This window comes from Giraffa tippelskirchi, chromosome 3, assembly GCF_054371585.1.
Source record: "Giraffa tippelskirchi isolate mGirTip1 chromosome 3, T2T-mGirTip1v1.2.pri, whole genome shotgun sequence".
NCBI lineage: Eukaryota > Metazoa > Chordata > Mammalia > Artiodactyla > Giraffidae > Giraffa > Giraffa tippelskirchi.
The window spans coordinates 48,959,950-48,985,947 of record NC_137277.1 but is presented as its reverse complement, the minus strand read 5'-3'; the positions used below and the strand labels follow the sequence as shown (position 1 = coordinate 48,985,947).

The 25,998-nt window shown below is 38.2% G+C and overlaps 1 protein-coding gene across 1 annotated transcript; it reads right to left on the bottom strand.

The window, feature by feature from the left end:
- Nucleotides 1–1,186: 1,186 nt before the first annotated feature.
- On the bottom strand, nucleotides 1,187–24,885 carry DDX52 (DExD-box helicase 52). The gene is made up of 15 exons (XM_081584556.1): nucleotides 24,773–24,885; nucleotides 22,893–23,091; nucleotides 19,216–19,346; nucleotides 18,054–18,239; nucleotides 16,007–16,150; nucleotides 15,022–15,133; nucleotides 13,968–14,040; nucleotides 13,257–13,460; nucleotides 10,865–10,955; nucleotides 7,219–7,341; nucleotides 6,947–7,097; nucleotides 6,688–6,763; nucleotides 5,308–5,379; nucleotides 4,658–4,750; nucleotides 1,187–1,744 (listed from the first exon to the last, which is right to left on the bottom strand). The coding sequence occupies exons 1-15, from the start codon at nucleotides 24,857–24,859 to the stop codon at nucleotides 1,687–1,689; spliced, it is 1,800 nt and encodes a 599-aa protein (XP_081440682.1). The 5' UTR covers nucleotides 24,860–24,885; the 3' UTR covers nucleotides 1,187–1,686.
- Between the last annotated feature and the right edge of the window lie 1,113 nt (nucleotides 24,886–25,998).

The window sequence follows — 25,998 nt, the reverse complement described above, 5'->3', positions numbered from 1 at the left end:
CGTCCCCTTCTCCTCCTGCCTGATTCAATCTTTCCCAGCATAAGGGTCTTTTCAAATGAGTCAGTTCTTCACAGCAGGTGGCCAAAGTATTGGAATTACAGCTTCAGCATCAGTCCTTCCAATGAATATTCAGGACTGCTTTCCTTTAGGATTGACGGGTTTGATCTCCTTGCAGTACAAGGGACTCTTTAAGAGTCTTCTCCAACACCACAGTTCAAAAGCATCAATTCTTCAGCGCTCAGCTTTCTTTATAGTCCAACTCTCACATTCATACATGACTACTGGAAAAACCATAGCTTTGACTAGATGGACCTTTGTTGGCAAAGTAATATCTCTGCTTTTTAATATGCTATCTAGGCTGGTCATAACTTGTCTTCCAAGGAGTAAGCGTCTTTTAATTTCATGGCTGCAGTCATCATCTGCAGTGATTTTGGAACCCAGAAAAAGTCGGCCACTGTTTCCCCATTTATTTGCCATGAAGTGATGCGACAGGATGCCATGATCTTAGTTTTCTGAATGTTGAGTTTTAAGCCAACTTTTTCACTCTCCTCTTTCACTTTCATCAAGAGGCTGTTTAGTTCTTCTTCACTTTCTGCCATATGGGTGGTGTCATCTGCGTATGTGAGGTTATTGATGTTTCTCCCGGCAATCTTGATTTCAGCTTGTGCTTCATTCAGTCCAGCATTTCTCGTGACATACTCTGTATAAGTTAAATAAGCAGGGTGACAATATACAGCTTTGACGTACTCCTTTCCCTATTTGGAACCAGTCTTTTGTTCCACGTTCAGTTCTGAGTAATGGTATATTACTTACCCATAAAAAGGAACACATTTGAGTCAGTTCTAATGAGGTGGGTGAACCTAGAACCTATCATACAGAGTGAAGTAAGTCAGAAAGAGAAAGATAAATATTGTATACTAACACATATACGGAATCTAGAAAAACAGTACTGAAGAATTTATGTGCAGGGCAGCAATGGAGAAACAGACACAGAGAATAGACTTATGGACATGGGGAGAGAGGAAGAGAGGGTGAGATGTATGGAGAGAGTATCATGGAAATTTACACTACCATGTGTAAAATAGATAGCCAAAGGGAATTTGCTGTATGGGTGAAAAAAAAAGGAATCTTGTTGTTATGGCTTCTACTACAAAAAGCCATCAACAAATTTAGAAACTGCAAAAAAGAGAGATGAGTAGGTTTATTCTTGGTAGACAGCTTGTGTTGCCTCTTGTCCATTTCCCTCCCACCACACCCCAAAAAAGAGTGGGTAGGAAGGGGAATTCAATCTCAAGACTTTACTTTGCGATGTGGTTCCAAATGCCACTCCACAGTATATACAACTTCCTTCACACTTGAAGGGAAAAATCCAGCTCACCACATTTGAGTGTTGTTACTTTTAGTATAAGCTTTGGTTCTTCTATAAGAATTATCACTCTGGATTCAAACCACACAGATGTCAATGAATGTTTTTTCCATTTTATAATCATTTAAAAATCACCTATTAATTAAAAGTTGACATGATATACTGAGAATTTAGGATCATTTTTCACTAGTCCCATGTTCTTGTGGTTGAATTCAAATGTTTGGTACAGGTGATTATAAGATGATATATTCCATGAAAAAAACATTCATGCTGGAATTGTAAAATCACATTTGTGATATAGTTCTTTTAAAAGTCTGTTTTTAACTTTTGTCTTCAGGAGCTACTTTGTTCTTGCTGTTCTGACCAGTGACCTTTTTCCTGTGACAATGAAAGGAAAGCTGAATTAGAAATTTTAGATATATGTACTTTCCAAAGCTCTACCAGTTTAATAAACATTTACTGATACCTCCATGAAAAAGTATATGAGACATTAGGAACACAAAGCTGTGTCTCTGCCCTCTAGAAAAACACATTCACCTAAGTGAGACTGAAACACCACAATAAACTACATTACAACATGGCATAAAAGACAGATAATAAAAAGAGTTCACATGGATTAAGTGCTATACACTGTTAAAAGTGCTTTATATGTATCAACTGAGATCTTCTAATTATGAAGAAGATTCTATTCATATCCTCATTATACAGATGTGGAAAATGAGGTGGAATGGTTGAGTAACTTGCACATCATCACACAAGATATTCTGATTTTAGAGTCTGGTGAATGGTGAATGCCATCAACTAACTCTTAACACAAGAAAAAACTTTTGAGAAAATAATCAACATTTGTGTACTACAGTAGAGTAATGCAAATCAACTCACTTAATCCTTCACCAACAGTGAGCGGCAGAATTATTATTTATATAACTATTTCCATTATATATAGGGGGAAAGAGGCTTAAAGATGTGAAGTGATTTGTTCAAAATCACACAGGAAGAGGTGATATTAGAGCCAGTTCTTCTTGCTCCAAATCCAGTCTCCTCCACCCTCTACTACACCAGGGTGAGTTTGCAGTGCCTGAAGTGAGGTCCACTAGGCAACAGGATTTAGGTTTATTACTCAGTTTGGAAGCAGGGCCTGAAGATATGGACTTAAGAGTAATCAGCATAGAGCTGAGGCCACAGGCGTGGGTAGGATCATTACAGCAACATCTACAGTAGAAAGGTAAGCTGGTGTCAGATCAGCTCTTGTGTGTATGCTATGTTAAGAAGTATGGTTTTTAAATGTGAACAAAATAGACAACCAAAGCATCTTAAGCAGGGGCTAGGGACAGATTAATACCAAGTATCCTCAAAGTCTTAGTGCAGCCATAAGTTTTAATAACTTCGGGGCATAAAGGCTACGGATGTAGAAAAATCAACAATTAAAATATAATTTAAAATATCAGTATTTATTACAGTTCAACAAAGCCACGATCTTATGCTCTAGTTGATTTTCCGTCTTTGTAAAAACTTTCCTCAGCTGCTAGTCAGTACCTGAAAGGACTGCACTTTCAATCTTAGCTTTACGATCACCCAAGAATGAGGTTCTGATATACATGCAACAATTCAGAAGCAACTCATCGCAAGAAAAAGTCTAGTGAGACAGATAAGGTGACAAAGCAGGGCAACCTCCTGTACCAATGCACTGGTCTACAAATCCTCTAGCATTCCACCCAGGAACTGTCGCCACAAAGAAAAATTAAAAATGCATTAAGAAGGCACAAAACTGATTAGGTACAAATTAATCTTTCCAGTGATATATTTTTGTAAGGTTGTAACATTTATTCCTTCCAAGTTATTAAAGCTTAAAACCACTAAACCCTTGGAACACTCTGTACACGTCATGTACTGGGGTTGAATATGACTTCCCACAATTAATACAAAATGTCAGGCTGAGTCTTTCACTCAGGAGTAAAGTGCAGGCCAGTTTTCTCACCCGGGGTTCACCTTGTTCCTTCTACGTGCCTAAGTTTTACCTATCCCTGAAGATAATTCTACTTCTGCAAAACTTTCTGTAAACGACACCAATTCATAATGATTTTTCCTTCGCTAGCTTCTATTTTACTTGAAAATTATTTTCTAATTATTTTTTTCATGTATACTAATCTCCTTTTCCTAACTTCAGGAAAGGGGTCTCCTTTTACACTCTTTGTACACCCTACTACATATTATGTATGTAGTACATACATAATACAGGTATATGTAGTCAGGCTAAAGATGGACAGTAAGTACTTGGTAAATGCCCACATTTTATATATGTTATACATTAACTGGTATTGACAGAATTTAAAGCGTCATTTTTTCTTAAATAGTGGAAAGAATAGTACTATGCAGAATATTTCAGTCTACCCCTATCAGATCGTGGTTTCCTAGTAGTGATAGGCAAAAAAGGTAGTCCTGTGTACATTCTAACAAAAAGAAAAAAAAAAAAACCTGTACTTTGAAATCCTCAAAACATTCAGCTAAATGACTGAACTTATAATGTACTCGTTTATAATTTATATATAAATATATTTGTATATAATTTCATATAAATATGTAAATCATAAGTTTATAATGACAGACTCCATTGATGTGAGTTGACAGTCCTAACAAGTGGCCTCAGTAAGTAGTGTGTCCAGATGCAGGCTGCGTGGAGATAGTGCATTCATGTGTCCTAAGTCACCTCAGTCGTGTCCGACTCTTTGTGACCCCATGGACTGATGCTTGCCAGGCTCCTCTGTCCTTGGGATTCTCCAGGCAAGAATACTGCAGTGGGTGGATCAAACCTGTGTCTCTTTAGTCTCCTGCACTGGCAGGCGGGTTATTTACCACTAGTGCCACCTGGGAAGTCCACGTGGAGATAGTGGACAGTGCAATTCTAATTCAGTGAACTGAAATCATATTTCCAAAGATGGAAAAAAAAAAAAAATCATTAATATACTAAGACAAATTCCGAGATTGAATTAACCAAGTTTCCAAATTAGCAACCTAAGACATACTACTATTATTACATTCTATAATGGACTGTTGTTAATGTTTAGTCACTCAGTTGTGTCCAACCCTTTGCAACCCCATAGACTGTAGCCCCCCAGGCTCCTCTGTCCATGGAATTTTCCAGGCAAGAATACCGGAATGGGTTGCCACTTCCTTCTCCATAATGAACTGTAGACCTATCAAATTTTATTTCTAAAAATCTATCCTAAGGAAAAATAACGCCCATGTTATATGAATACGACAGAGTCAAACTAACTTTTACCATATACTTACCGTTTATCCTTAGCTTTTTCTAAAAAATATTTTGGAGTTGTGCTAATGCTCTCCCTTTCCAAGGGCTTCTTAATCATCTTCTTCTTTTGTTTACTGGAAGTTACAAAGAGAAGAAAGAACTGAATTAAGTGCAACTTAATTTAGAGAGCTAAAACTAAAACTAGTTTTGGTTCTTGGTCACAAAATTTGTTTATCTATTTACTGGTTTACAGTGACAACACTGTATCCACTTTAATATACTAGTTTTCCTAATAGTATCTAGAGCAGTAATCCAAAGAGATGATAAATTCAAAACATTTTTAAAAGGCACTGATTATGATTAAAATATGTAATGTGTCACTCTCATATCCTGCCAATAAGCACTAGAGTCTGATTCTGGCCAATTAACTACTTTTTACTAGCTTTATGAATTAAAATCTAAGCATATTTCACTCACATTTAATAATATTTTAAAAATCTGAGTACTTAAAATTTCAAGGATGAAAAACTGACAGGGAAAGAACACACAATATTCACAAATATTTAAGAGGAAAGTTTTTACTTTAAAATGTTCTAAAATAGTAGTGTTGATAGAACTATAACATATGAGTGTGAAAGTAAGAATGTACGTGCAAAGAAAGAAAAACTCCCAAGTAAATTCAAGATTGTACCTTAGTAGTTTCTGGAAACCTTTTATGTATTCTGGGACAGGACATCCAGCCTGCTGGATAACATTGGCAACACTGAAAAAGGTACCGGTAAACATAAATTTGTATCTTGTCAAACTGTTGTTTATGTACTTAAACCCTCTGCACAATAGAAGAGAACCTAAGACTACACAAACAAGAAAGTAATCCAGTAAAGTTTTCTGATAAATTATTACCAATTATTACCAGAAGCAATCATATCAGACTACTGAGAGAACAGTCTGCTGGACTGAAATCAACGTACTGATGAATAATTTTAGATACTAGCAGCTGCTTCTACTCAAGTTGTATCAAGCCCTAACAAGCACAGCCCAGTCTTGGATGAAACACTGAAGTCAGAGTCACACTTAAATTTATTAAATCATAGGGTTTGGCTGACTTGAGCTTCTCATGTACAGTTACTTATTCAATCCTTACAAGCTTTTGTAGTAAATATCATCATTATCCCCATTTCCCAGATGGAAAAGAAAACTTAGGTGCACACACTGATATGGGGGGTCATCAGAGTCACATGCTTAGGGTTGGTGAGGAGAACTCAGGTGAATCAAGGCTGTTGGAACATAGTCCCCTACGTATCACATGAAAGTCTGCTCACGACAAAACCAAGGTTGACAGAGCCAAGGCTCAAAAGGCACAAATCAAAATCTGTGCCACAACTGAGAAACAGGTCAGTGTACAAACCACCTCCATCCACAGCTTGATTTCATGTTAGAAATATGAACTGCTGTCAGTTATCATTAGCCTAACATTTCTGTAGGCAACCCAAGTGTAGGAAATATAACTCAGCTTTTACATTAACATCTACGATGATGGGCTAAATTAAGATGAGATTCTAAAAATGTATCTATCGTAGGTTACCCAGGCTTCAAGGGGCTACAACTGAATAATATTGGAGTGTGTTACTAAAACAGTTTTTCCTCTACGACAGGTGACGTGGGACTAAAGATAAAACTCCATCTGGCCCTAAGAGTAATGGGAAGAATGCACCATGCTAAGAGATCATTTTGACTAGGCTGTAACATAAGACATTCAGGGATTAACTTTAACGATTCACTAATCCAAAAACCTTAATTAATATCACATGATTAATATCAAGTGATGGTTACTGGGAGAATTCTGAGTCTGAAACTTAAACGAATATTCTCTTGTTAATACTTCCAAAATCTAATAACGGAAGGACAAAAACGAAGCCTTTTGATCATTTTTCTTTTGTGGCTAACATTTGGTTGACTAATACCGTAACAGAATTTGGGACACATCCATTTCATAATTATCCATTAATTGTGTGTAAGAATAATGAACCAATTTTGCCAACTTCATGCTAAGCTATTTCTCGTAATTTACCTTCTCAATAATGGTTTATCATCTTCAGTGAAAAAGGTAACAGCTTTTCCTTTGTGCCCAGCTCTTCCAGTTCGACCTAAGAGAAATCAGACCATTAAAAAACAAACCAAAAAACTCATTTTTGAGGGGAATGGGACCTTCAAGATTCACATATACAAGTCACTGGATTTTTACAGTACTGAAAAAAATGAACATGCTGAAGGGACTCTGGGAGACGTGCTAAGACAGATGAGTTGGGGGGTGGGGACACATGACTCACCTATCCTGTGAATATATTCCACTGAGCTGGTTGGAAAGTCATAGTTGATAACCAAGTTCACACCTTTAAAATCGATCCCTCTGGCTAGCAAGGCTGTACAAATAAGAACCCAGATTTTTCCTGCTCTGAAGCTGTGGACTGTGTTATCTCTCTGGTTAACAGAACATAACAACAAATGTTTTAGTACCACTCTGGGAATGGAAAACAAGTGCTTCATAAATGCCAGTACTTAGTTGTTCTTTGTCACTTTGCAAGTTTACATTTGACTTTACCTGTTGCTGTGTTCTGTCTGCATGAATAACATCCACGTTAATACCTTCATATATGAGCTCATGAAAAAGTTCTTTAGCCCTTTCAATGGATTGAACAAAAACAAGAACAGGTGGATTGAAACCCTAAAAGAAAGCACAACAACCCATAACTAAGAATATAACTGCATCATTTCATAAAATTTCAATTCATTTCAATTTAGAAATTGCCAAATTTCTCAGACCTGTGGTCTAAGTCTGCCTCCATATTCCTCAGCATCCCATTCCCTACAACGGGCTTTTCCTACTCAATATGAACCATGCTCTCCATTTTGTTCATTCCAAAAATCTTGTCTAATTAATCCCCCTTCGCCTTTCTATAGCAATGGATGTCTACTCCTTGAAATAATCATGTTTGCTTCTATGCCTCAAAACATTTTTGTTCCTTCTTAAAATATAATAATTGTCACTTTAATCCATTATTTATCCTAACTGGGTATTCCCCAAAGCTTAGTCCCTGGTTCTCAGTTCTCTCAAAATAATCTTTATCTTATCAAGTTAAACAAAATTTAAGTTATAACTACCAGCTCGAAGCAAATGATTTTTACATTTTGTATCATCAAACCCTGCTTCTCTCTCAAACCAGCTTTCAACTGTCAGCATTAGGACTTGACCTTGTTATTATGGTCCACACACCCTTTCAGAATCTAATGAAAGATATGAAGCTGTCTAATAGGCAACCAGACATTCACACAATTTCAGAAGGTTCACAAAACTCAAGTTCATACATGGCTAAAAATCCCTAGTGTATCAGTTCAGTTCAGTCGCTCAGTCGTGTCCGACTCTTTGCAACCCCATGAGCAGCAGCACGCCAGGCCTCCCTGTCCATCACCAACTCCCAGAGTCCACCCAAACCCATGTCCATTGAGTCAGCGATGCCATCCAACCATCTCATGCTCCGTCGTCCCCCTCTCCTCCTGCCCTCAATCTTTCCCAGCATCAGGGTCTTTTCAAATGAGTCAGTTCTTCGCATCAGGTGGCCAAAGTATTGGAGTTCCAGCTTCAGCAGTCCTACCAATGAATATTCAGGACTGATTTCCTTTAGGATGGACTGGTTGGATCTCCTTGCAGTCCAAGGGACTCTCAAGTCTTCTTCAACACCACAGTTCAAAAGCATCAATTCTGCGGCGCTCAGCTTTCTTCACCGTCCAACTCTCACATCCATACATGACCACTGGAAAAACCATAGCCTTGACTAGATGGACCTTTGTTGACAAAGTAATGTCTCTGCTTTTTAACATGCTGTCTAGGTTGGTCATAACTTTTCTTCCAAGGAGTAAGCGTCTTTTAATTTCATGGCTGTAATCACTATCTGCAGTGATTTTGGAGACCAGAAAGATAAAGTCAGCCACTGTTTCCACTACTTCCCCATCTATTTCCCATGAAGTGATGGGACCAGATGCCGTGATCTTAATTTTCTGAATGTTGAGCTTTAAGCCAATTTTGTCACTTTCCTCTTTTACTTTCATCAAGAGGCTCTTTAGTTCTTCTTCACTTTCTGCCATAAGGGTGGTGTCATCTGCATATCTGAGGTTACTGGTATTTCTCCCGGCAATCTTGATTCCAGCTTGTTCTTCCTCCAGCCCAGCGTTTCTTATGATGTACTCTGCATATATGTTAAATAAGCAGGGTGACAGTACACAGCCTTGACATACTCCTTTTCCTATTTGGAACCAGTCTGTTGTTCCATGTCCAGTTCTAACTGTTGCTTCCTGACCTGCATACAGGTTTCTCAAGAGGCAGGTCAGGTGGTCTGGTATTCCCATCGCTTTCAGAATTTTCCACAGTATATTGTGATCCACACAGTCAAAGGCTTTGGCATAGTCAATAAAGCAGAAATAGATGTTTTTCTGGAACTCTTTTGCTTTTCTGATGATCCAGTGGATGTTGGCAATTTATCTCTGGTTCCTCTGCCTTTTCTAAAACCAGCTTGAACATCTGGAAGTTCACGGTTCATGTATTGCTGAAGCCTGGCTTGGGAGAATTTTGAGCATTACTTTACTACTGTGTGAGATGAGTGCAACTGTGCGGTAGTTTGAGCATTCTTTGGCATTGCCTTTCTTCGGGATTGGAATGAAAACTGACCTTTTCCAGTCCTGTGGCCACTGCCGAGTTTTCCAAATTTGCTGGCATATTGAGTACAGCACTTTCACAGCATCATCTTTCAGGATTTGAAATAGCTCAACTGGAATTCCATCACCTCCACTAGCTTTGTTCGTAGTGATGCTTCCTAAGGCCCACTTGGCTTCACATTCCAGGATGTCTGGCTCTAGGTGAGTGATCACACCATCGTGATTATCTGGGTCATGAAGATCTTTTTGTACAGTTCTTCTGTGTATTCTTGCCACCTCTTCTTAATATCTTCTGCTTCTGTTAGGTCCCTACCATTTCTGTCCTTTATTGAGCCCATCTTTGCATGAAATGTTCCTTTGGTATCTCTAATTTTCTTGAAGAGATCTCTAGTCTTTCCCAATCTGTTGTTTTCCTCTATTTGTTTGCACTGATCGCTGAGGAAGGCTTTCTTATCTCTCCTTGCTATTCTTTGGAACTCTGCATTCAGATGGGAATATCTTTCCTTTTCTCCCTTGCTTTTCGCTTCCCTTCTTTTCACAGCTATCTGTAAGGCCTCCTCAGACAGCCATTTTGCTTTTTTGCATTTCTGGTGTATAATCCTATATAAATATCTGTGAAAACGTTCCATTTCCTATCACCAAGTGATATCATTATAAGCAAAACTAACAAATATAGCACAATGTGCCAAGCACTGTTCTAAGTACTGTATTTGTATTAATTCAGTAATTAAACAAAAAACCCCAGTCTAGTGTCCTACTCACGTAAGGCCCCAGTTCTATATGAAAGCAGCAGAGTAGTGGGGGGAGATTTAGATATACAGACATACTCGTGTTTTATTGCACTTTGCAGGTTTTTCATAAATCGAAGGCTTGTGGCAACCTTATGTTCAAGCAAGTCTATTAACACCATTTTTTTCCTGACACCATTTGCCTACTTCTTGTCTCTGTAGCACACTTTGGTAATTCTTGCAATATTTCAAACTTTTTCATAATTACTATATTTGCTATGGTGAGCTGTGATCAGTCCTCTTTGATGTTACTAATATGACACACTGAAGGTGATGGTTAGCAAGTTTAGCAATAAAGTATTTTTAATTAGGGTGTGTACATTGTTTTTTTCAGACTTAATGCCATTGCACACTTGACTACAGCACAGTGTAAATGCAACTTTCCTATGCACTGGGAAATCCCCAAAATTCCTGTGACTCACTTAACTGTGATATTGGCTTTACTGTGGCGGTCTGGAACTGAACCCCCAGTATCTCGGAGGTCTGCCAGTTCACAGATGTGGGAAAAGGAGGCTTTCGGGGCATCAGCTAGGTCTTTTCCTAGCCTACCCTGAGCTGGGGACAGAAAACTTAACTTTATTCAAAGAGGTGAGCCTCTCCCACTTGGGACGAGTTGCTCCAATGTGCTTCTTACTCACTGATTTGCCACTGGATTACTAAACACGATGCAGGAAAACATGCTCAGCCTCCCATTAGTAATACAAGGTTTGGTGAACTTCATCAAAATTTGAAAATGCAGCCCAAATATACCTTTTTAACAAGTTCTCTCATGGCGAGTAGTTTTCCAGTCTCTGAACCAACAAAGAGAAGCTCTTGTTCTACCGTCTCTACTGCAGAATTCCTGAGAAGAAAAACATACCTTGCAGTTTGTGAGAGCCAATCTTTGTTTTTCCCCATAAATTTTAAATAAATGAAAATATTTACACATAACTTCAACAGAATGACTTTTTCCATTGTCAATATAAGTACCTAATTATTTATATTCTAAAGACAAAGTTTTTTGAAATTTACCTAGAGAGTAATTGCTTTACAATGTTGTGTTGGTTTCTGCCATTTAAGGTGAACCTCCCTCCCTATCCTACCCCTCTCGGTTGTTACAGAGCTCCCTGTGTTATACCAAAGTTTTTTAATTTTAGTTCAAGTACAGCTGATTTACAATGTTGTACTAGTCTCTGGTGATTCAGTTTATATATATATATATATATACACACACACACACACACACACACTTTTTAAATTCTTTTCCATTATACGTAATTTTATGTGGTTTATGTATTTTAACTTTAGAAGTTTGCATCTGCTAATCTCAAACTCCTACTTTATCCCTCCCCCTTAATTTCCTCTTTGGTATTCTAATTTTGTTTTCTATGTCCATGAGTCTGTTTCTGTTTTGTAAATAAGTTCATTTGTATCATTTTTAGATTCGACACATAAGCGATATCATATTTCTTACTCTGACTTACTTCACTTAGTATGATAATCTCTAGGTCCATCCATGTCGCTGCAAATGGCATTCTTTCATTCTTTTCTATGGCTGAGTAGCATTCCATTGTGTGTGTATGTGTGTATATATACACACATATGCATCACGTCTTTATCCATTTATCTGTCAGTGGACACTGAGGCAGTTTCCACATCTTAGCTGTTCTAAACAGTGCTGCTGTGAACACTGGGGTGCATGTGTCTTTTCAAGTTAGTTTCCTCCGGATATATGCCCAGGAGTAAGACTGATGTATCATATGGCAACTCTGTTTAATTTTTTAAGGAATCTCCACCCCGTTCTCCATAGTGGCTGCGCCAATTTACATTCCCAACAGTGTAGGAGGGCTCCCTTTTCTCTACACCCTCTCTAGCATTTATTCTTTGTAGGCTTTTTGATGATGGCCATTCTGAATGGTGTGAGGTGGCACCTCACTGTAGTTTTCATTTGCATTTCTCTAATAATTAGTGATGCTGAGCATCTTCTCATGTGCCCATTGGATATCTGGATGCCTTCTTCACAGAAATGTCTATGTAGGTCTTTAAACGTTCTGTTCTGATTATTAAAATGTTATTCCAATTAAAAAAATAAACACATAAACAATAAGTTGCCCACAATTCTACCATTTTATGATAAATTTTGATATTTTGTTGTGTTCCAGTCATATATTTTCATGTTTCCAATTACTTACAAAATCTTTCTAAAAGTAAAATTATTGGGTAAAATGAGAATATTTTAAAGGTTGCTTCATATGGCTAAATATTTTTCATAATGATAGCAAAGGTTTATTTATAGACAGATAATTGGGAGTGAGGTATCTTAAGGTTTTATTAACACTCTATAAGCCACTGTAATATACTACACTATGTATAAATACTTTTTCCACTCTGTTATCTTCCTTCATAATTATATTTATGGTGAATCTGTTGTATTTTTCTTTTTATACACAGGAGTTTTAAGTTGGAAGTAGACAGGATATTCTTTATTATTTCATTTGGCTTTTTACTTAGCATGGTATTACAAGCACTTGTCATACAGCTACAATCTTCACTTTTACTACTTCATTTCCATGCTCCTGGCAACAACACTGGAGTACGTAGTCATTCCCTTCTCCAGGCAATCTTCCCAACCCAGCAACTGAATACAGGTCTCCTGCATTGCAGGCAGATTCTTTACTGTCTGAGCCACCAGGGATGCTCCACACCATTTCATGGGTTGCACTACATAATTTCATAAAACTTTTTTTCTACCATTTAGCATAAATGTGCCCCAAAATATTTTTTAAAAGTAATTATAAATCAAGTGGCTCAGTAACATCAGCTTCCTTCTCTCAGCCCTACTGAGTTAAGCAATCAAGCCATCGGAGATTAAATCCTCCAGGTGGCCATGGTGGCCATGGCCATGGCCATGTAGAGCTCATGGTCATATTTTAGGGAAGGGAAAAATCAACTAAATGCATGATATACATGACAATATGAGAATGTCCCTTTAGATTATTCTAACATAAAATATTCTTAATCAATCTTGACTTCATAAAGAATATGTTTCTTTCAGTAAAACTCTTTTTATTAATCTTAGGCCACACAACCTGTCTCTTTGAGTCTAAAATAATGACTTGTGTTTTTTTTTTAAATCAGTGGGATAATGTGGAAGAAGAATTACCTTGCTCCAATGGATACACTAATGACATTGTCCAAGTTCAGTTTGCACCACTGTTCAACATCATAGGCAAAAGTTGCACTGAACATAGCTCTCTTCACCTTGTGGGATGTACAGGCCAAGAAAATGGAAGCCAGCTGGTCTCTGAACCCAGTTTTGCCATCTTCAAACAGTTTATCTGATTCATCTACTACCAGCCATTCAACACTAAGAAACAACAACAACAAAAATTTGTGGTTAATTGAACTGAAAGATCCAGGACACGTCACTAAACTGTGGGGACACATGAAGAAGTCAAACCACAATGACGCTTCTCAGATCCATACATTCTACCAGAAAAAGGTATAAGAAAAATAAGCAAAGAAAAGGTAAAACAAGATCAGCATAAATTAATGTACCTAATCCATTAGCCCCAAAGGATATGAAGTTCCATTGACAATGGCAGAAGTTCCACTGGCATTGGTGATGGAGTTCCATCACCACTGCTGAAAGATGTGAAAATTTCTAGTGGAACTCTGTACTAACTGCTTATCATAATCTGTTAACTTTATTCCAGACCAGATAGTTACTTTTTTCTCAGCACCAACACTGACTGAAAGCTGGCAGATAGCAAGCTCCAAAGGGCAATAATACAAGTATTATATTATAGTTGAGGACAAAATATAATCGACTTAATGAAAAACACACATAAAAGACACTATTAAAGTAATGTACCTTGTTAAGTCTATTCCTGGAGGATCTTGTTTTAATAAATAGATTAGTCGATTTGGAGTAGTCACAAGGATATCTGTAAGGAAAAACAAATGGTACAAACTGCAAAACAAGTCATCCCTCTTGAACTAGGGGAGTAAGCCCCCCGCATTTCAGTTAATAACCTCAAGTAGGGAGAAGTGCTCATGCACTATACCAATAACACAACAAACTAATGTACATATTTTTTTAATCCATCATAGCACAAACTACTAAATCTTTACTCTCCTTTTATTTGACCTGCCTTCTTGGCCTCTTCAGAAGCAGGAATACAATAATCCAACAGTCTGCTTTTCAAACATTCGTTTGTTTTTCAGGAAAATACTTTCCTTAAATGGAACTTTATTCAGAAGCTCAAGATAAAAGCCAAGTTTCTCTGGTGGATGTTAAGAGTAGAGATGAAAGCCAGTCTTATCTGCAGAATATTTCCATGGCAGATTAACAACCAATAGAATAAAGCAGGGATTCTCAGCCTCAGTACTACAGACATTTTGGTTCAGACAACTCCTTGTTGTAGGAGGCTGTGCTGTGCACTGCCGGATGTGTAACAGCATCCCTGGCTTCCATCCCTCTAATAGTAGCACCTCTCCCCAGCTGCAACAAAATACTTCCATATACTGCCAAATATCCCTGGGTGGAGGGTGAGGTAGAGAACCCCTGGTATATATTTATGTAACTACTGGGTGAGAGATCTCTTTCAGCTTTTCTAAAAATCGAACTAACTACACTTTAAGAATTTTTAGGTGGCAATTCGGATAATCCCTTACATTTCAAGCATGAGCTGAACTGAATTTACAACTTCCATCTTCTTGCATGCATGCTCAGTTGTGTCAGGCTCTGTGACCCCATGGACTGTTGCCCGCCAGGCTCCTCTGACCATGGAATTTTCCAGACAAGAATACTGGAGTCAGTTGCCATTTCCTCCTCCAGGGGATCTACCCCACTCAGGGATCGAACCCGAGTCACTTGCACTGGCAGGTGGATTCTTTACAATTGGTGCCACCTGGTAATCCCTTACCAAATTTCTTAGATGATTTAGGTCCAAATTTCTTGGCTGCAACTGCTGCTTTGTGGATCATGTGTATCCTGAATCCTGTTCCCTCGGATAGTTTTACTAACTCTCGGTGAATCTAAAACAGAAATGATAAAAACATCAGCTGCTGAAATACCTGGAGAAGATGTATACTACGTTTTTAGTATTTATAAAATAAATCTAGTATCAATCCATGAATACCTGAAATTAAGCTTATGATAATCTGCAAATTAACCTGGAATCTTGGCATTTTGGAACTTCAATGCCAAATAAGATTCACAGTTTCTTCAGCTCTAGTAAACCAGTTCCAAGAGATAAAATCAAAACTCTTCGACTCTATTATTTTTAAGAACAAAGTACCGTTTCAAAACAGTTTCATACTTGGCATGCATTTACATTAAGCACACTGGGCGAGTCGAATGGATCACAGTCTAGTTTTACTTTCTCAAAAACTGAGATGAGGTTTCCTTTTTCTAGGTGAGAAAAAAAAAGTTTAAAGAGGAGCTATATATTACAGACCACTTCCCTGGTGGCTCAGACAGTAAAGAATCTGCCTGCAATGCAGATGACCCAGGTTCGATCCTCTGGGTTGGGAAGATCCCCTGGAAAAGGGAATGGCAACCCACTCCAGGATTCTTGCCTGGAGAATCCATGGACAGAGGGGCCTGGTGGGCTACAGTCCATGGACACGCAGAGTCAGACTCGACTAAGTGACTAACACACATATGTTACAGTAGCCTTCCAACTACAAGGATCTTAGAGCATATATCAAAGTATAAATGCTAAGATCATCATATTTTAGAAAACTGTAAGACTTTCTGCAGTAAGATACCAAGAAGTGTGGTTTGTACACAATACCTGACCATGACAAAGACACGGGCCTTGCTATTCTGGACCTTTCTATTACCCTCAAATAAGCAAGATGTCTGGCAGACACAAACACATCCTCTTCAGAAACTACAGGTTATACCTGGCTGGCAAGTTCTCGTGTTGGTGATATAATCAGGGCTCTGAAGCCTTTATTTGCAGGTTGTTTGAGGTGCATTAAAATAGGAATGCTAAAAGCCAAAGTCTTTCCAGATCCAGTAGGAGCAGAAGCCAGCAGTTCTCGACCCTAAAAACAGAGTATATTAAGTACAAGGATGAGTACATACATTTTTCAGTGCCAGTCAAATAATGCTACCAGCCATAAAAATAAAATTATACACACCAAGTCCAGATACTACATTCCCATCATTCTTCTAATTTCTCCCATATTTGCTTTTCTAACATCACCCATCTCTGCTACCACCACCCCAACGGAGTTTCTGAGCATTATCACTAAAGTTAATTTGAACTGGGTAAAGAAAGTAGATAACTAAAATCCAAAGATACTTCACAACCATATTCCCATTATTTCAATTTTCCTTTTCCCTAAACCTCTTTATCAAAACAAAATCAGAAAACCACTTTTGGCCTTGATATCTGCATTGCTCCATCCTTATGGAGCATTTTAATAAATAACAAAAGGACTAAAAGTAAAATAAAAAAGTGGTGATAACACGAGTGACAATCATTTATAGGTGACAATCCTCAAAAAGTCACTGTGCTTTTTAAAGCTGTAAGCTAAGGTCACTACAGAAACAACATTTTAATGAAAAATTAAAAGCAAATTTGCTATAACGTCAGTCAAAAACATCCTTCAAATATAGTCATTTCAGTTCCCAAAGAAAATGAAAAGGATTAATATGGATGAGATGGGAGGGAACTCATACCCTTTGGCTACTAGAACTGGGAAGGCCGTCTTGGTTATGTGGTGAGAAAAAATCAGCTCTCACCACTACAAAAAGAAACCTCAGAAAAACTTAATTTCCAAATATCTAAGTTAACTCATACTTCTGTCAACAGTGCATAAACAAATAATGGTATACTCATAAAAAGAATACTACTCAGCCTATCATATATCAGTAACAAACTGATATATGCAACATGAGGAATCTCAAAAAAAGTACACACAGTGAAAGAAAGAAACCAAAAATAAAAGAATACATAAATAAGTGATTCCTCTTATATGAATTCTATAAAAGGTAAAACTAATACATGGCAGTAATTACCAGAACAGGGCTTCCCTGGTGGCTAGTGGTAAAGAATCCACCTGGAATGTAGGAGAGGTGAGTTTGATCCCTAGGTTGAGAAGATCCCCTGGAGAAGGAAATGGCAACCCAATCCAGTATTCTTGTCTGAGAAATCCCATGGACAGAGGAGCCTGGTGGGCTACAGTCCATGGGGTTGCAAAGAGTCGGACACAACTGAGAGATTAAACAACACGAAGAACCAGAAGAGCGCTTACCTCTGGGTGAGGCTGGGGTGGGGACTGAAGGGAAAGGGTATGAAACTGCTGAAATTCACTAAACTGTGCACTTAACATCTATGATTTTTTCAGTACTTAAATATAGTTCAATAATAAGAAGTACTGGGATATGGGAATTCTCTGGCAGTCCAGTGGTTAGGACTCTGCTTTCACTGCTGAGGGCGTGGGTTCAATCCCTGGTTGGGAAACTAAGATCCCACAAGCTGCACAGTGTGGCCAAAATCTTTTAAAGTACTAGGATTAAAAACAAAGTCAGGTTATATATAAGAATTCAGTACTTCTGAAATAGTTCTTGGCTATTATAAACCAAATCACTGATGAATAAACAGAACATAGTATCTATCCTCAGAAGATGAACATTTTTAGTTAAATGGAAAATATAAGTGTAGTTTGTGCAGATGTATAGTAGTATAAAGTGTAAGAGAAATGTTGCAAGAAAAAGAAAAACACATAGAGAATTGGGTGCTGGGGAAAGAGTGTTGGTATAGGAAAAAGATCACATCAAGCAGTAGTAATCAAGACAAATTTTATGGAGGCACAGGCATTAGAGATGGAGTTCAGAGGATGGCAAGGATTTCAACAAGGGGAGATAAGACAGAAGGGAGGATGTCACAGATAGAGGAAAGAGAATGAACACACACACACACTTCGAGGCCTTCACACTCACATGCAGCATAACTGGAATAGCTTGCATTTGGATTGGTGTAGGTATCTGGAAGCCTGCATCTAGAATGTTCCGAAGCAGTCGAGAATTGATTTTATATTCCTGGTCAAGTTGTTGAAATGTAGCAATTGGGTCAGGAAGATCAGTTCCTTGGACATGAATTTTATGTTTATTCCGAAAGAAGTTTAGCTGAAAAATAAAACAAAGGGATTTGGTAAAATACATTGTCTGATGTTGTAAAGCAATAATAAGTTTCTGAAATAAGCTTTAGTAGCATATGAAGCTTTCTAGTTAAATTCCAGGCTCTAAAAGAGACAAATATTAGGCACAATTTCCACCCTTTTATAGAAGGATGACCTTCCTAACAATGAAATCTATTTAGCCACACTTTCCACATTTAATGTGTCAATGCCTGAATAACATTAGTCATATTCATGTGCTACTATCATAGTCACAATCTTATATAAACTGCTAGAAGACAGGCACTGAATCAATCTATTTGCTTTATATGGCACTTAGCACATAAGAGCCAATGCTTTTTAACGATCTACCCTAAACTCTACTTATTAAGACTGAATGCTACTAGAAGAGTCAAGTGATGTTGATTTTTTGTTTTTTGGTTTTTTTGGTTATCCCACTCTCTGATCCAGACAGCCAAATTCTGGATTCAGAATTACTAGATGAGCTGAACAATACTCCCTCTGCAACACAGGAGTGCAGCAAACTCAACAATGGCATATTTGTTGTCTCTTCGAATTCCACTTCTCCTAGTCCCAAGTTACAAAACAGGTTTCTTAAGAATTACAACTCTCAAATCTCTGTCACATGAAATTCTTCAAAACCAGTGAGTTTAACATAAAAGTGGGCCAATTTTATGTTTATTAAAGGGAAATAAGAAATTTAAAAAATTTAATTCTAAACACATTATCAAATTTGACCTGTTTAAGTTTCAAGATTTCAAGATACTTTTAAGAATTTTAAACTTTAAAAATTTCAGCCATAGCACAAAGGCTACTTTAAGTTTTCATTAAAGTAAAATCTAGACTACTATAAATAACCTTCTATCTTAACAAAATCATATTCACTTTGATGATCAAAAAAACCCAAGAACAGTGAAAAAGGCACAAGGCCAGAAAAACAGTTAGGGCGAAGATATTTTTCTCACCTTTTCTTTTCTTAGCTGCTCTAACTTTCCTGAAGTTAGTTTATTTTCTCTTTTAATGTTTTTATCTTCAATCTTTGCTTCCACAGATGATATCCACTGTATAGTAGAAACTTCTTCTTGAGAAGTAATTTCTAAAATATATTTTTTAAAAAATTAAAAGACTTTAACTGCAACATTCTTAGGTGGCACAAATAGGCCATACCTTCACACTGAAAGAAAGTAACAGTTGATACAACTAGATAGTTTTGGTAACTGGTCTAGCTGACTTTGAAATTTACGTGGGAAAATAAATATGTAACAATAGCTACAAAATTCTAATAGTAAGTAGTAAAGACTACTTCTGGAATTTCTTTTAAATTTTTTTCAGCTTCACTGAGGCACAACAGACACAATAAACTGCATGTATTTAAAGCATGCAATCTGAGGAGTTCTAACATATGTATATACCTGTTGGACTTCTCTGGTGCCTCAGTGGTAAAGAATCCACCTGCAATTCAGTAGACCTGGGTTTGATCCCTGACCTGAAAAGATCCCCTGGCAAAGGAAATGGCAACCCACTCCAGTATTCCTGCCTGGGAAATCCCCTGGACAGAGCAGCCTGGTGGACTACAGTCCATGGGGTTGCAAAAGAGCTGGACACGACTGAGTGACTAAACAACAGCAACAATACACCTGTTAAACCCTCAACACATTTAAGGCCATTTTCGTAAGTTCCCAAAATTCCTTGTAGCCCCTTATAATGCATTGCTCCATTTTTAGGCAACAACCTGTTTTCGCTCATTGTTGAATAATTAACTTTATTTTTTCCTGGAATCTTATATAAATGGAATCATATAGTATGTACTAAATTTAGTCTGGTTTCTTTCACTTAGTATAGTTATCCTGAGATTCATCCATCCAATCAATGTTGGAGCATGTGCCGATAATTTTAAACCTTTTATTTATAGGGAGCATCCTATTGTATGGATATACAATTTGTCTATCCTCCACTGTCCAAGGACATTTGGGTCATTTCATATTTTTGGCTATTACAAACAAAGCTGCTATGAACACAAGTATACAAGTCTTTGTGAGAACACAGGTTTTCCTTTCTGTTGGGCAAATTCTAGGAGCAGAACAGGTGGATCACATGGTAAGTGAATGTTTATTATTATTATTTTTTAATCTTTTCAATTTCTACCAAAAAAGCCTACTAGAATTTTAATTGGATTTGCACTGATCCTATAGCTCACTTTAGGGAGAAAGTATCCAGTTGCCCAATCAATACACATGGTATGCCACACTACTCTACTGGGATTTATAACACAGTGTTAGTCACTCAGTTGTGTCCGACTCTTTGTGACCCCATGGACTCTGGTCCCCCAGGACAGAGTGTCCATGGGATTTTCCAGGCAAGAATACTGGAGTGGGTTGCCATTCCCTTCCCCAGGGGATTTTCCCAACCCAGGGATTGAACCCGGGTCTCCTGCATTGTAGGCGGATTCTTTACCATCTGAGCCACCAGGGAAGCCCATTTATAACATAAGGCCACATTAATTAAAACAAGCTTGTACTGGTGTATGAATATAGAATCAGAAGTAAATAAAATAGAACAGAACCCATAGACCCAAATATATATGGGAAATAAGTTACAATAAAAGCTGTATCTGAATCCAATGGGGAGAAAATGGATTATCAATATATTAAGACAATCGGCTAGCCATTCGGAAAAGAAATTAAATTAGTTCCTTATTCACTCCTTACACCAAATAAAATCCCAGAGGGCCAAAGATTTCAATATAACAAAATAAAACTACAAATAAAAAAGTATGGGAGAATTAAAAAAAAAAATTAAGTTTAACGCTTAGGACACAAAAGCAAAAACAAATTATAAAGGAAAAGATACATTTAACACATAAAATGGCAAAAATAAATAAGATTATGACAGGACAAACTAGAAAATGTGTGTAAACACAGTATGCTAGACTAGAGCTAATCTCCCTAACAAATTAAGAAGAAACAGATGAACAGTATAATAGAAAAAAAGGTGCAATACTACATGAGGAGGCAAATTATAATAATAGAAAAAGAAAACTCTCATACACTGCTGGTGGGCATCACCAACTGGAACGACTTAAAAAAAAATTAAAAATTAGGCTCACTTTTATGAGGAGACAGTTGGCATTAATAGACCTGAATCATTACTAATCCAAAAGACCCTGAATTCTCCAATGAAAACTCTTTATGTCTATCCGCACTTGCTACTAAATGATCACAGGACATATCTCTGTGTTTCTAGTTGCCCAATGTTTGAATCTTTTTTCTAAGCTGGTGTCAGGTCTTTTTAGAATTCATCTTGATGGAAGGCTTTATTAAACTTCCTTGTAGCCAAGAAAGTAAAATGACTTTTATTGCAACACTGTCACCAAAAGTGTGGAAACAAAGTAAATGTCCGTAACACAGAAACTTGTCAAATCAATTATGGAACATCCCTACACTATATAACGGGATACTATGCTATGGTTCAGTGAACAAAGCAGTAGACTTCCTAATCATACCATGTTTCTGGTGGACAATTCCCAAATATCTAAATTTAAAATAAGTGTTTATCTGTTAACTATGAAATCCCACTTTTAAGAATTTATCAGAAACACCCACATATACACACAAAGTAGAATAACATTTACTGCAACACTGTAAAAGCAAGTGGAGAAACAAGTTAAAGGCCCACCACTTACGAACTTATTAAGTCAACAATGGAATGTATAATGGGATACGATGCCGTATTAAAATGAACAAGGCAGCGCATTAGTTCATAACAATATGTTCATTTGTTCATAGCAGCGAATTTGTTCATAACAAATTCCAAGATACACTGTTTTTTTTTAATAAAGGGGTAGAGGGAAGGAAGGTTCAGAACAGAACAGCACGTAGAGTATGCAATCATTCATGCTTTTTAAGGGAGGTATTAATACATGTCAATAGACTATCTCTCCAAAAATATCTAAGAAACTGATTAACAGAGGTTGCCTCTGAAGAAACAGGGGACTAGAGATAAAACATTGGGAAGAAAAGTTACTTTTCACCAGTGTATAACTTTCAAAAATCATGTGTAAGTACTTACTTTACCCAAAAAGGTAAATGGCTGGGAAACTTAATAGATGAACAAGGAAAAAGACAAATACCCCTACAGTTGAGTACAGGAAAAAAAAAAAAAAAACCTTGTGAAAAACAGCCAAAGAGTACAAACAAGCCACAAAACTTGAAATGTAAATATCGAGTAAAGCCTATGAAAAGATGTTCAATCTCACCAGTTATCAAGAAAATATAAATAAAAAAGTTTCACTCATTAGACTGGGGAGAAAAAAATAAAAAGACCAACAGTATCCAGCATTGCCATGGAGGTGGGAAATCATTTTGCAGTTATCTGTTCAAAGGAAGAAGTGTGCATGCCCTTTCACCCACTGAATCCACTTTGGGGATGCTAATTACAGAAATAACAGCATCTGTATAAAAAGATATGCATACAAGTATCTTTACTATGACAATACTTGTAATCACAAATACCTTGAAACAACTTGAATGCTATCAAATGACAAACAGCCATATATTGTCTGACATGTAACCAAAAGCTTGTACTATTTCTATAAATGAAAAAAAAAAAAATTAAAGACAAAAACCATAAATCAAGCCCTAACCTGAAGTCAACTTCTTCTTCTTTTTCCTGTTCTGCTCCTTCTTCCTTTCAATTTGGCTCTCTTCTTTTTTCTCTTCATCTTGTAGCTCCGGATGAGTTCTTAATGCTCCACAATCACCTGGGACAGGCTTTTTGTTTCCAAAAAAGTCCAGTCCCTGTAGCACCTCCGAGGAGTCAAAGTCACATTTCCTTTTCCCTATCTAAAACCCAAAAAATTTTAAATGAAATCTGTGGACAGATTTGGCATTGTTATCACTCTAGCAGCATTGACAGTAAGGATGTGGGTACAATGACTCCCAATATTTTTTGTCTTTCACCAAATATCTGTTGAGCTGACAAGAGTCTGGGCAAATGGAATCCAAGATAATACCTTTTCTGACCTTATAACAGTAATAATAATAATCATAATAGCAACTAACACTTATAAGCATAACACTTATGCTTAACCTGCATAATCATAACACTGCATAATCAGACAGATTTCTAAGCATGTTTAGATATATTAAATTCCTCCTTCCTTCAACAACCCTAACAAGGTAAACAGCAAAACTGCAGATGAGAAAAATCGAGGCATTAACAAGTTAAGTAACTTTATCACGGTCTCAAAACTGGTAACTGGTAGGCCCAGGATTTGAACTTGAATAATCTGGTTCCAGAGTTCAAACTCTTAACAACTACACTATACCGTCAGAGAAAGAAGAAACACAGGTGTGGCAAACACACAAAGATGTCTCTAGTCCCAATACTAAAGTTGATATTCAAGATTTTCCACAACTGGGCGCAAACTTCTCTCGATTTATCACTCACTACTTCCCTCTTTGGAGAAGGCAATGGCAACCCACTCCAGCACTCTTGCCTGGAAAATCCCATGGACGGAGGAGCCTGGTAGGCTGCAGTCCATGCGTGGGGTCGGGAAGAGTCAGACACGACTGAGCGACTTCACTTTTCTTTTTTTTTTCCTAATAAATTTATTTATTTTAGTTGGGGGCTAATTACTTTACAATATTGTAGTGGTTTTTGCCATACATTGACATGAATCAGCCATCGGTTTACATGTGTTCCCCATCCTGAACCCCCCTCCCACCTCTCTCCCCATCCCATCCCTCTGGGTCATGCCATTGCCCCAGCCCTGAGCATTTGTCTCACGCATTGAACCTGGAATGGTGTTCTGTTTCACATATGATAATATACATGTTTCAATGCTATTTTCCCAGAACGTCCCACCCTCACCTTCTCCCTCAGAGTCCATAAGACTTTCACTTTTCCCTGTCATGCATTGGAGAAGGAAATGGCAACCCACTCCAGTGTTCTTGCCTGGAGAATCCCAGGGACGGGGGAGTCTGGTGGGCTGCCGTCTATGGGGTCGCACAGAGTCGGACACGACTGAAGCGACTTACCAGCAGCAGCACTTCCCTCTTCAAGAGTGCCCATTTCAAATCGTTCTTCTCAATACTTAACACGCCGTGGAGTAACGGGAATAAAAAGAACCATGCCCACGCAAGCCAAGACAAACCCGGGAAGACCACCATGAAACAATCTGTTCTCTCCGTTTAGCGTTATTGCTGTTTTTCAAATTCTTTTCCATCAGTTTCGGAGAAAAGATAATTTTTGAGAGTAAGATTCTAACGGTGCATTGAATAAACTCAGAAGAGCGGCCAGGCGGGTGGAGTGGAGGTGAAATGTTTCCTGGCTAGACCCAACCACGTCTACAGAAGGACAGGTAAACGGTTCATTTAGAAAGGCTGCCGTAAGCTGAACGCCAAAAGAGGGAAAGGCCCCACAACCAGGCCTCGGGGGTCTCCGAGTGCGGGCTCCCCCAGCAGTCGGCAATTTCTCCGGCTCCCGCCCCTTCTCAGTTACTCGCGCTTCTGCCCACAATACCTGGAATCGAGCTGCGTCCGCCGAGAAGCGTCTCAAGTCGAATTTGGCCCCCGCGCCGAGCCGGCGAAACAAATCGTGAGCATCCATCTTTACCCAGAAAGCTCCGCGGTCTCATAGCGCCTGCGCAGAGGACTTCCTCTCCCAGAAGGCCTAGGGCGGGCGGAAGTGGCTCGGGGGAGAGGGCGGAGTCTCCTGGTTGTGAGACGTCAGGAGGGTTTACTGACTTACGGTCTGTTGTTATTTGTTTGATTAAAAAAATATTTATCGAGATCTTCTTAGCCAGGCACTCACTGTTCTAGACTTTTAGGGATAGTTTGGTAAACAACACTCCAGGAATCTCACCTCAGGAAACTTAGGTTTTAGTGATGATAGAATATGTTAACAAACAAGCAGAATAATTCCTGAATCAGAAAAGTGATATGAGACAAGGGTAAGAATGGAAACAGGGATGTCAAAGTAGAAATGGTGGTGACTTGGACTAGGGTGGTGTCTAGTGCTGTTGCTGCTAAGTCACTTTAGTCGTGTCCGACTCTGCTACCCCCTAGACGGCAGCCCACCAGGCTCCTCTGTCCCTGGAATTCTCCAGGCAAGAACACTGGAGTGGGTTGCCATTTCCTTCTCCAATGGCATGAAAGTGAAAAGTGAAAGTGAAGTCGCTCAGTCGTGTCCGACTCTTCGAGACCCCATGGACTGCAGCCTACCAGGCTCCTCCGTCCGTGGGATTTTCCAGGCAAGAGTACTGGAGTGGGTTGCCGTTGCCTTCTCCGGGGTGGTATGTGAGCTGATGGAACTAAATGGGTAAATTTGAGATATGTTTTGGAGGTCGATCTAAGTGCACCTGATGAATTTCATGTGAGGGAAAGGGAGGAATCACTCCTAGGTTTTTGTTTTAAAATATGGGGTAAGCGACATGCCAATTACTGAGCTAGGAAAGACTGAAGGAAGAACAGCTGTTTTGTGTGAGGATGAGGCGTGGAAGGTAGAAATCAACTGTTATGTTTTGGGCATGTTAAGATGCCTCATAGATTTCAAGTGGCGGTTAAGTCCAAGTGAGTAGTTGATTCCATGAGCCTGAACCTCACGGGAAAAGGTCAGGGCTAGAAAAATAAATTTAGGAGTCATCAAAATGTAGATGGTACAATGGGATCATATCAAACAAGCATTTAACTTATTAACTGAGTTATACATATTCAACCATAGAGTGTGAGAAATACTTTAAATTGTGT

Excerpts from the sequence above, each read along its gene's own strand:
- DDX52 (XM_081584556.1), bottom strand. The coding sequence starts at position 24,859 with ATGGATGCTCACGATTTGTTTCGCCGGCTCGGCGCGGGGGCCAAATTC. Across the intron at positions 10,956-13,256 it reads AGTGTATCCATTGGAGCAAG|GAATTCTGCAGTAGAGACGG; the intron begins GTAATTCTTCTT and ends TTTTCTTCTCAG. Across the intron at positions 7,098-7,218 it reads CAGACAGAACACAGCAACAG|AGAGATAACACAGTCCACAG; the intron begins GTAAAGTCAAAT and ends TCTGTTAACCAG.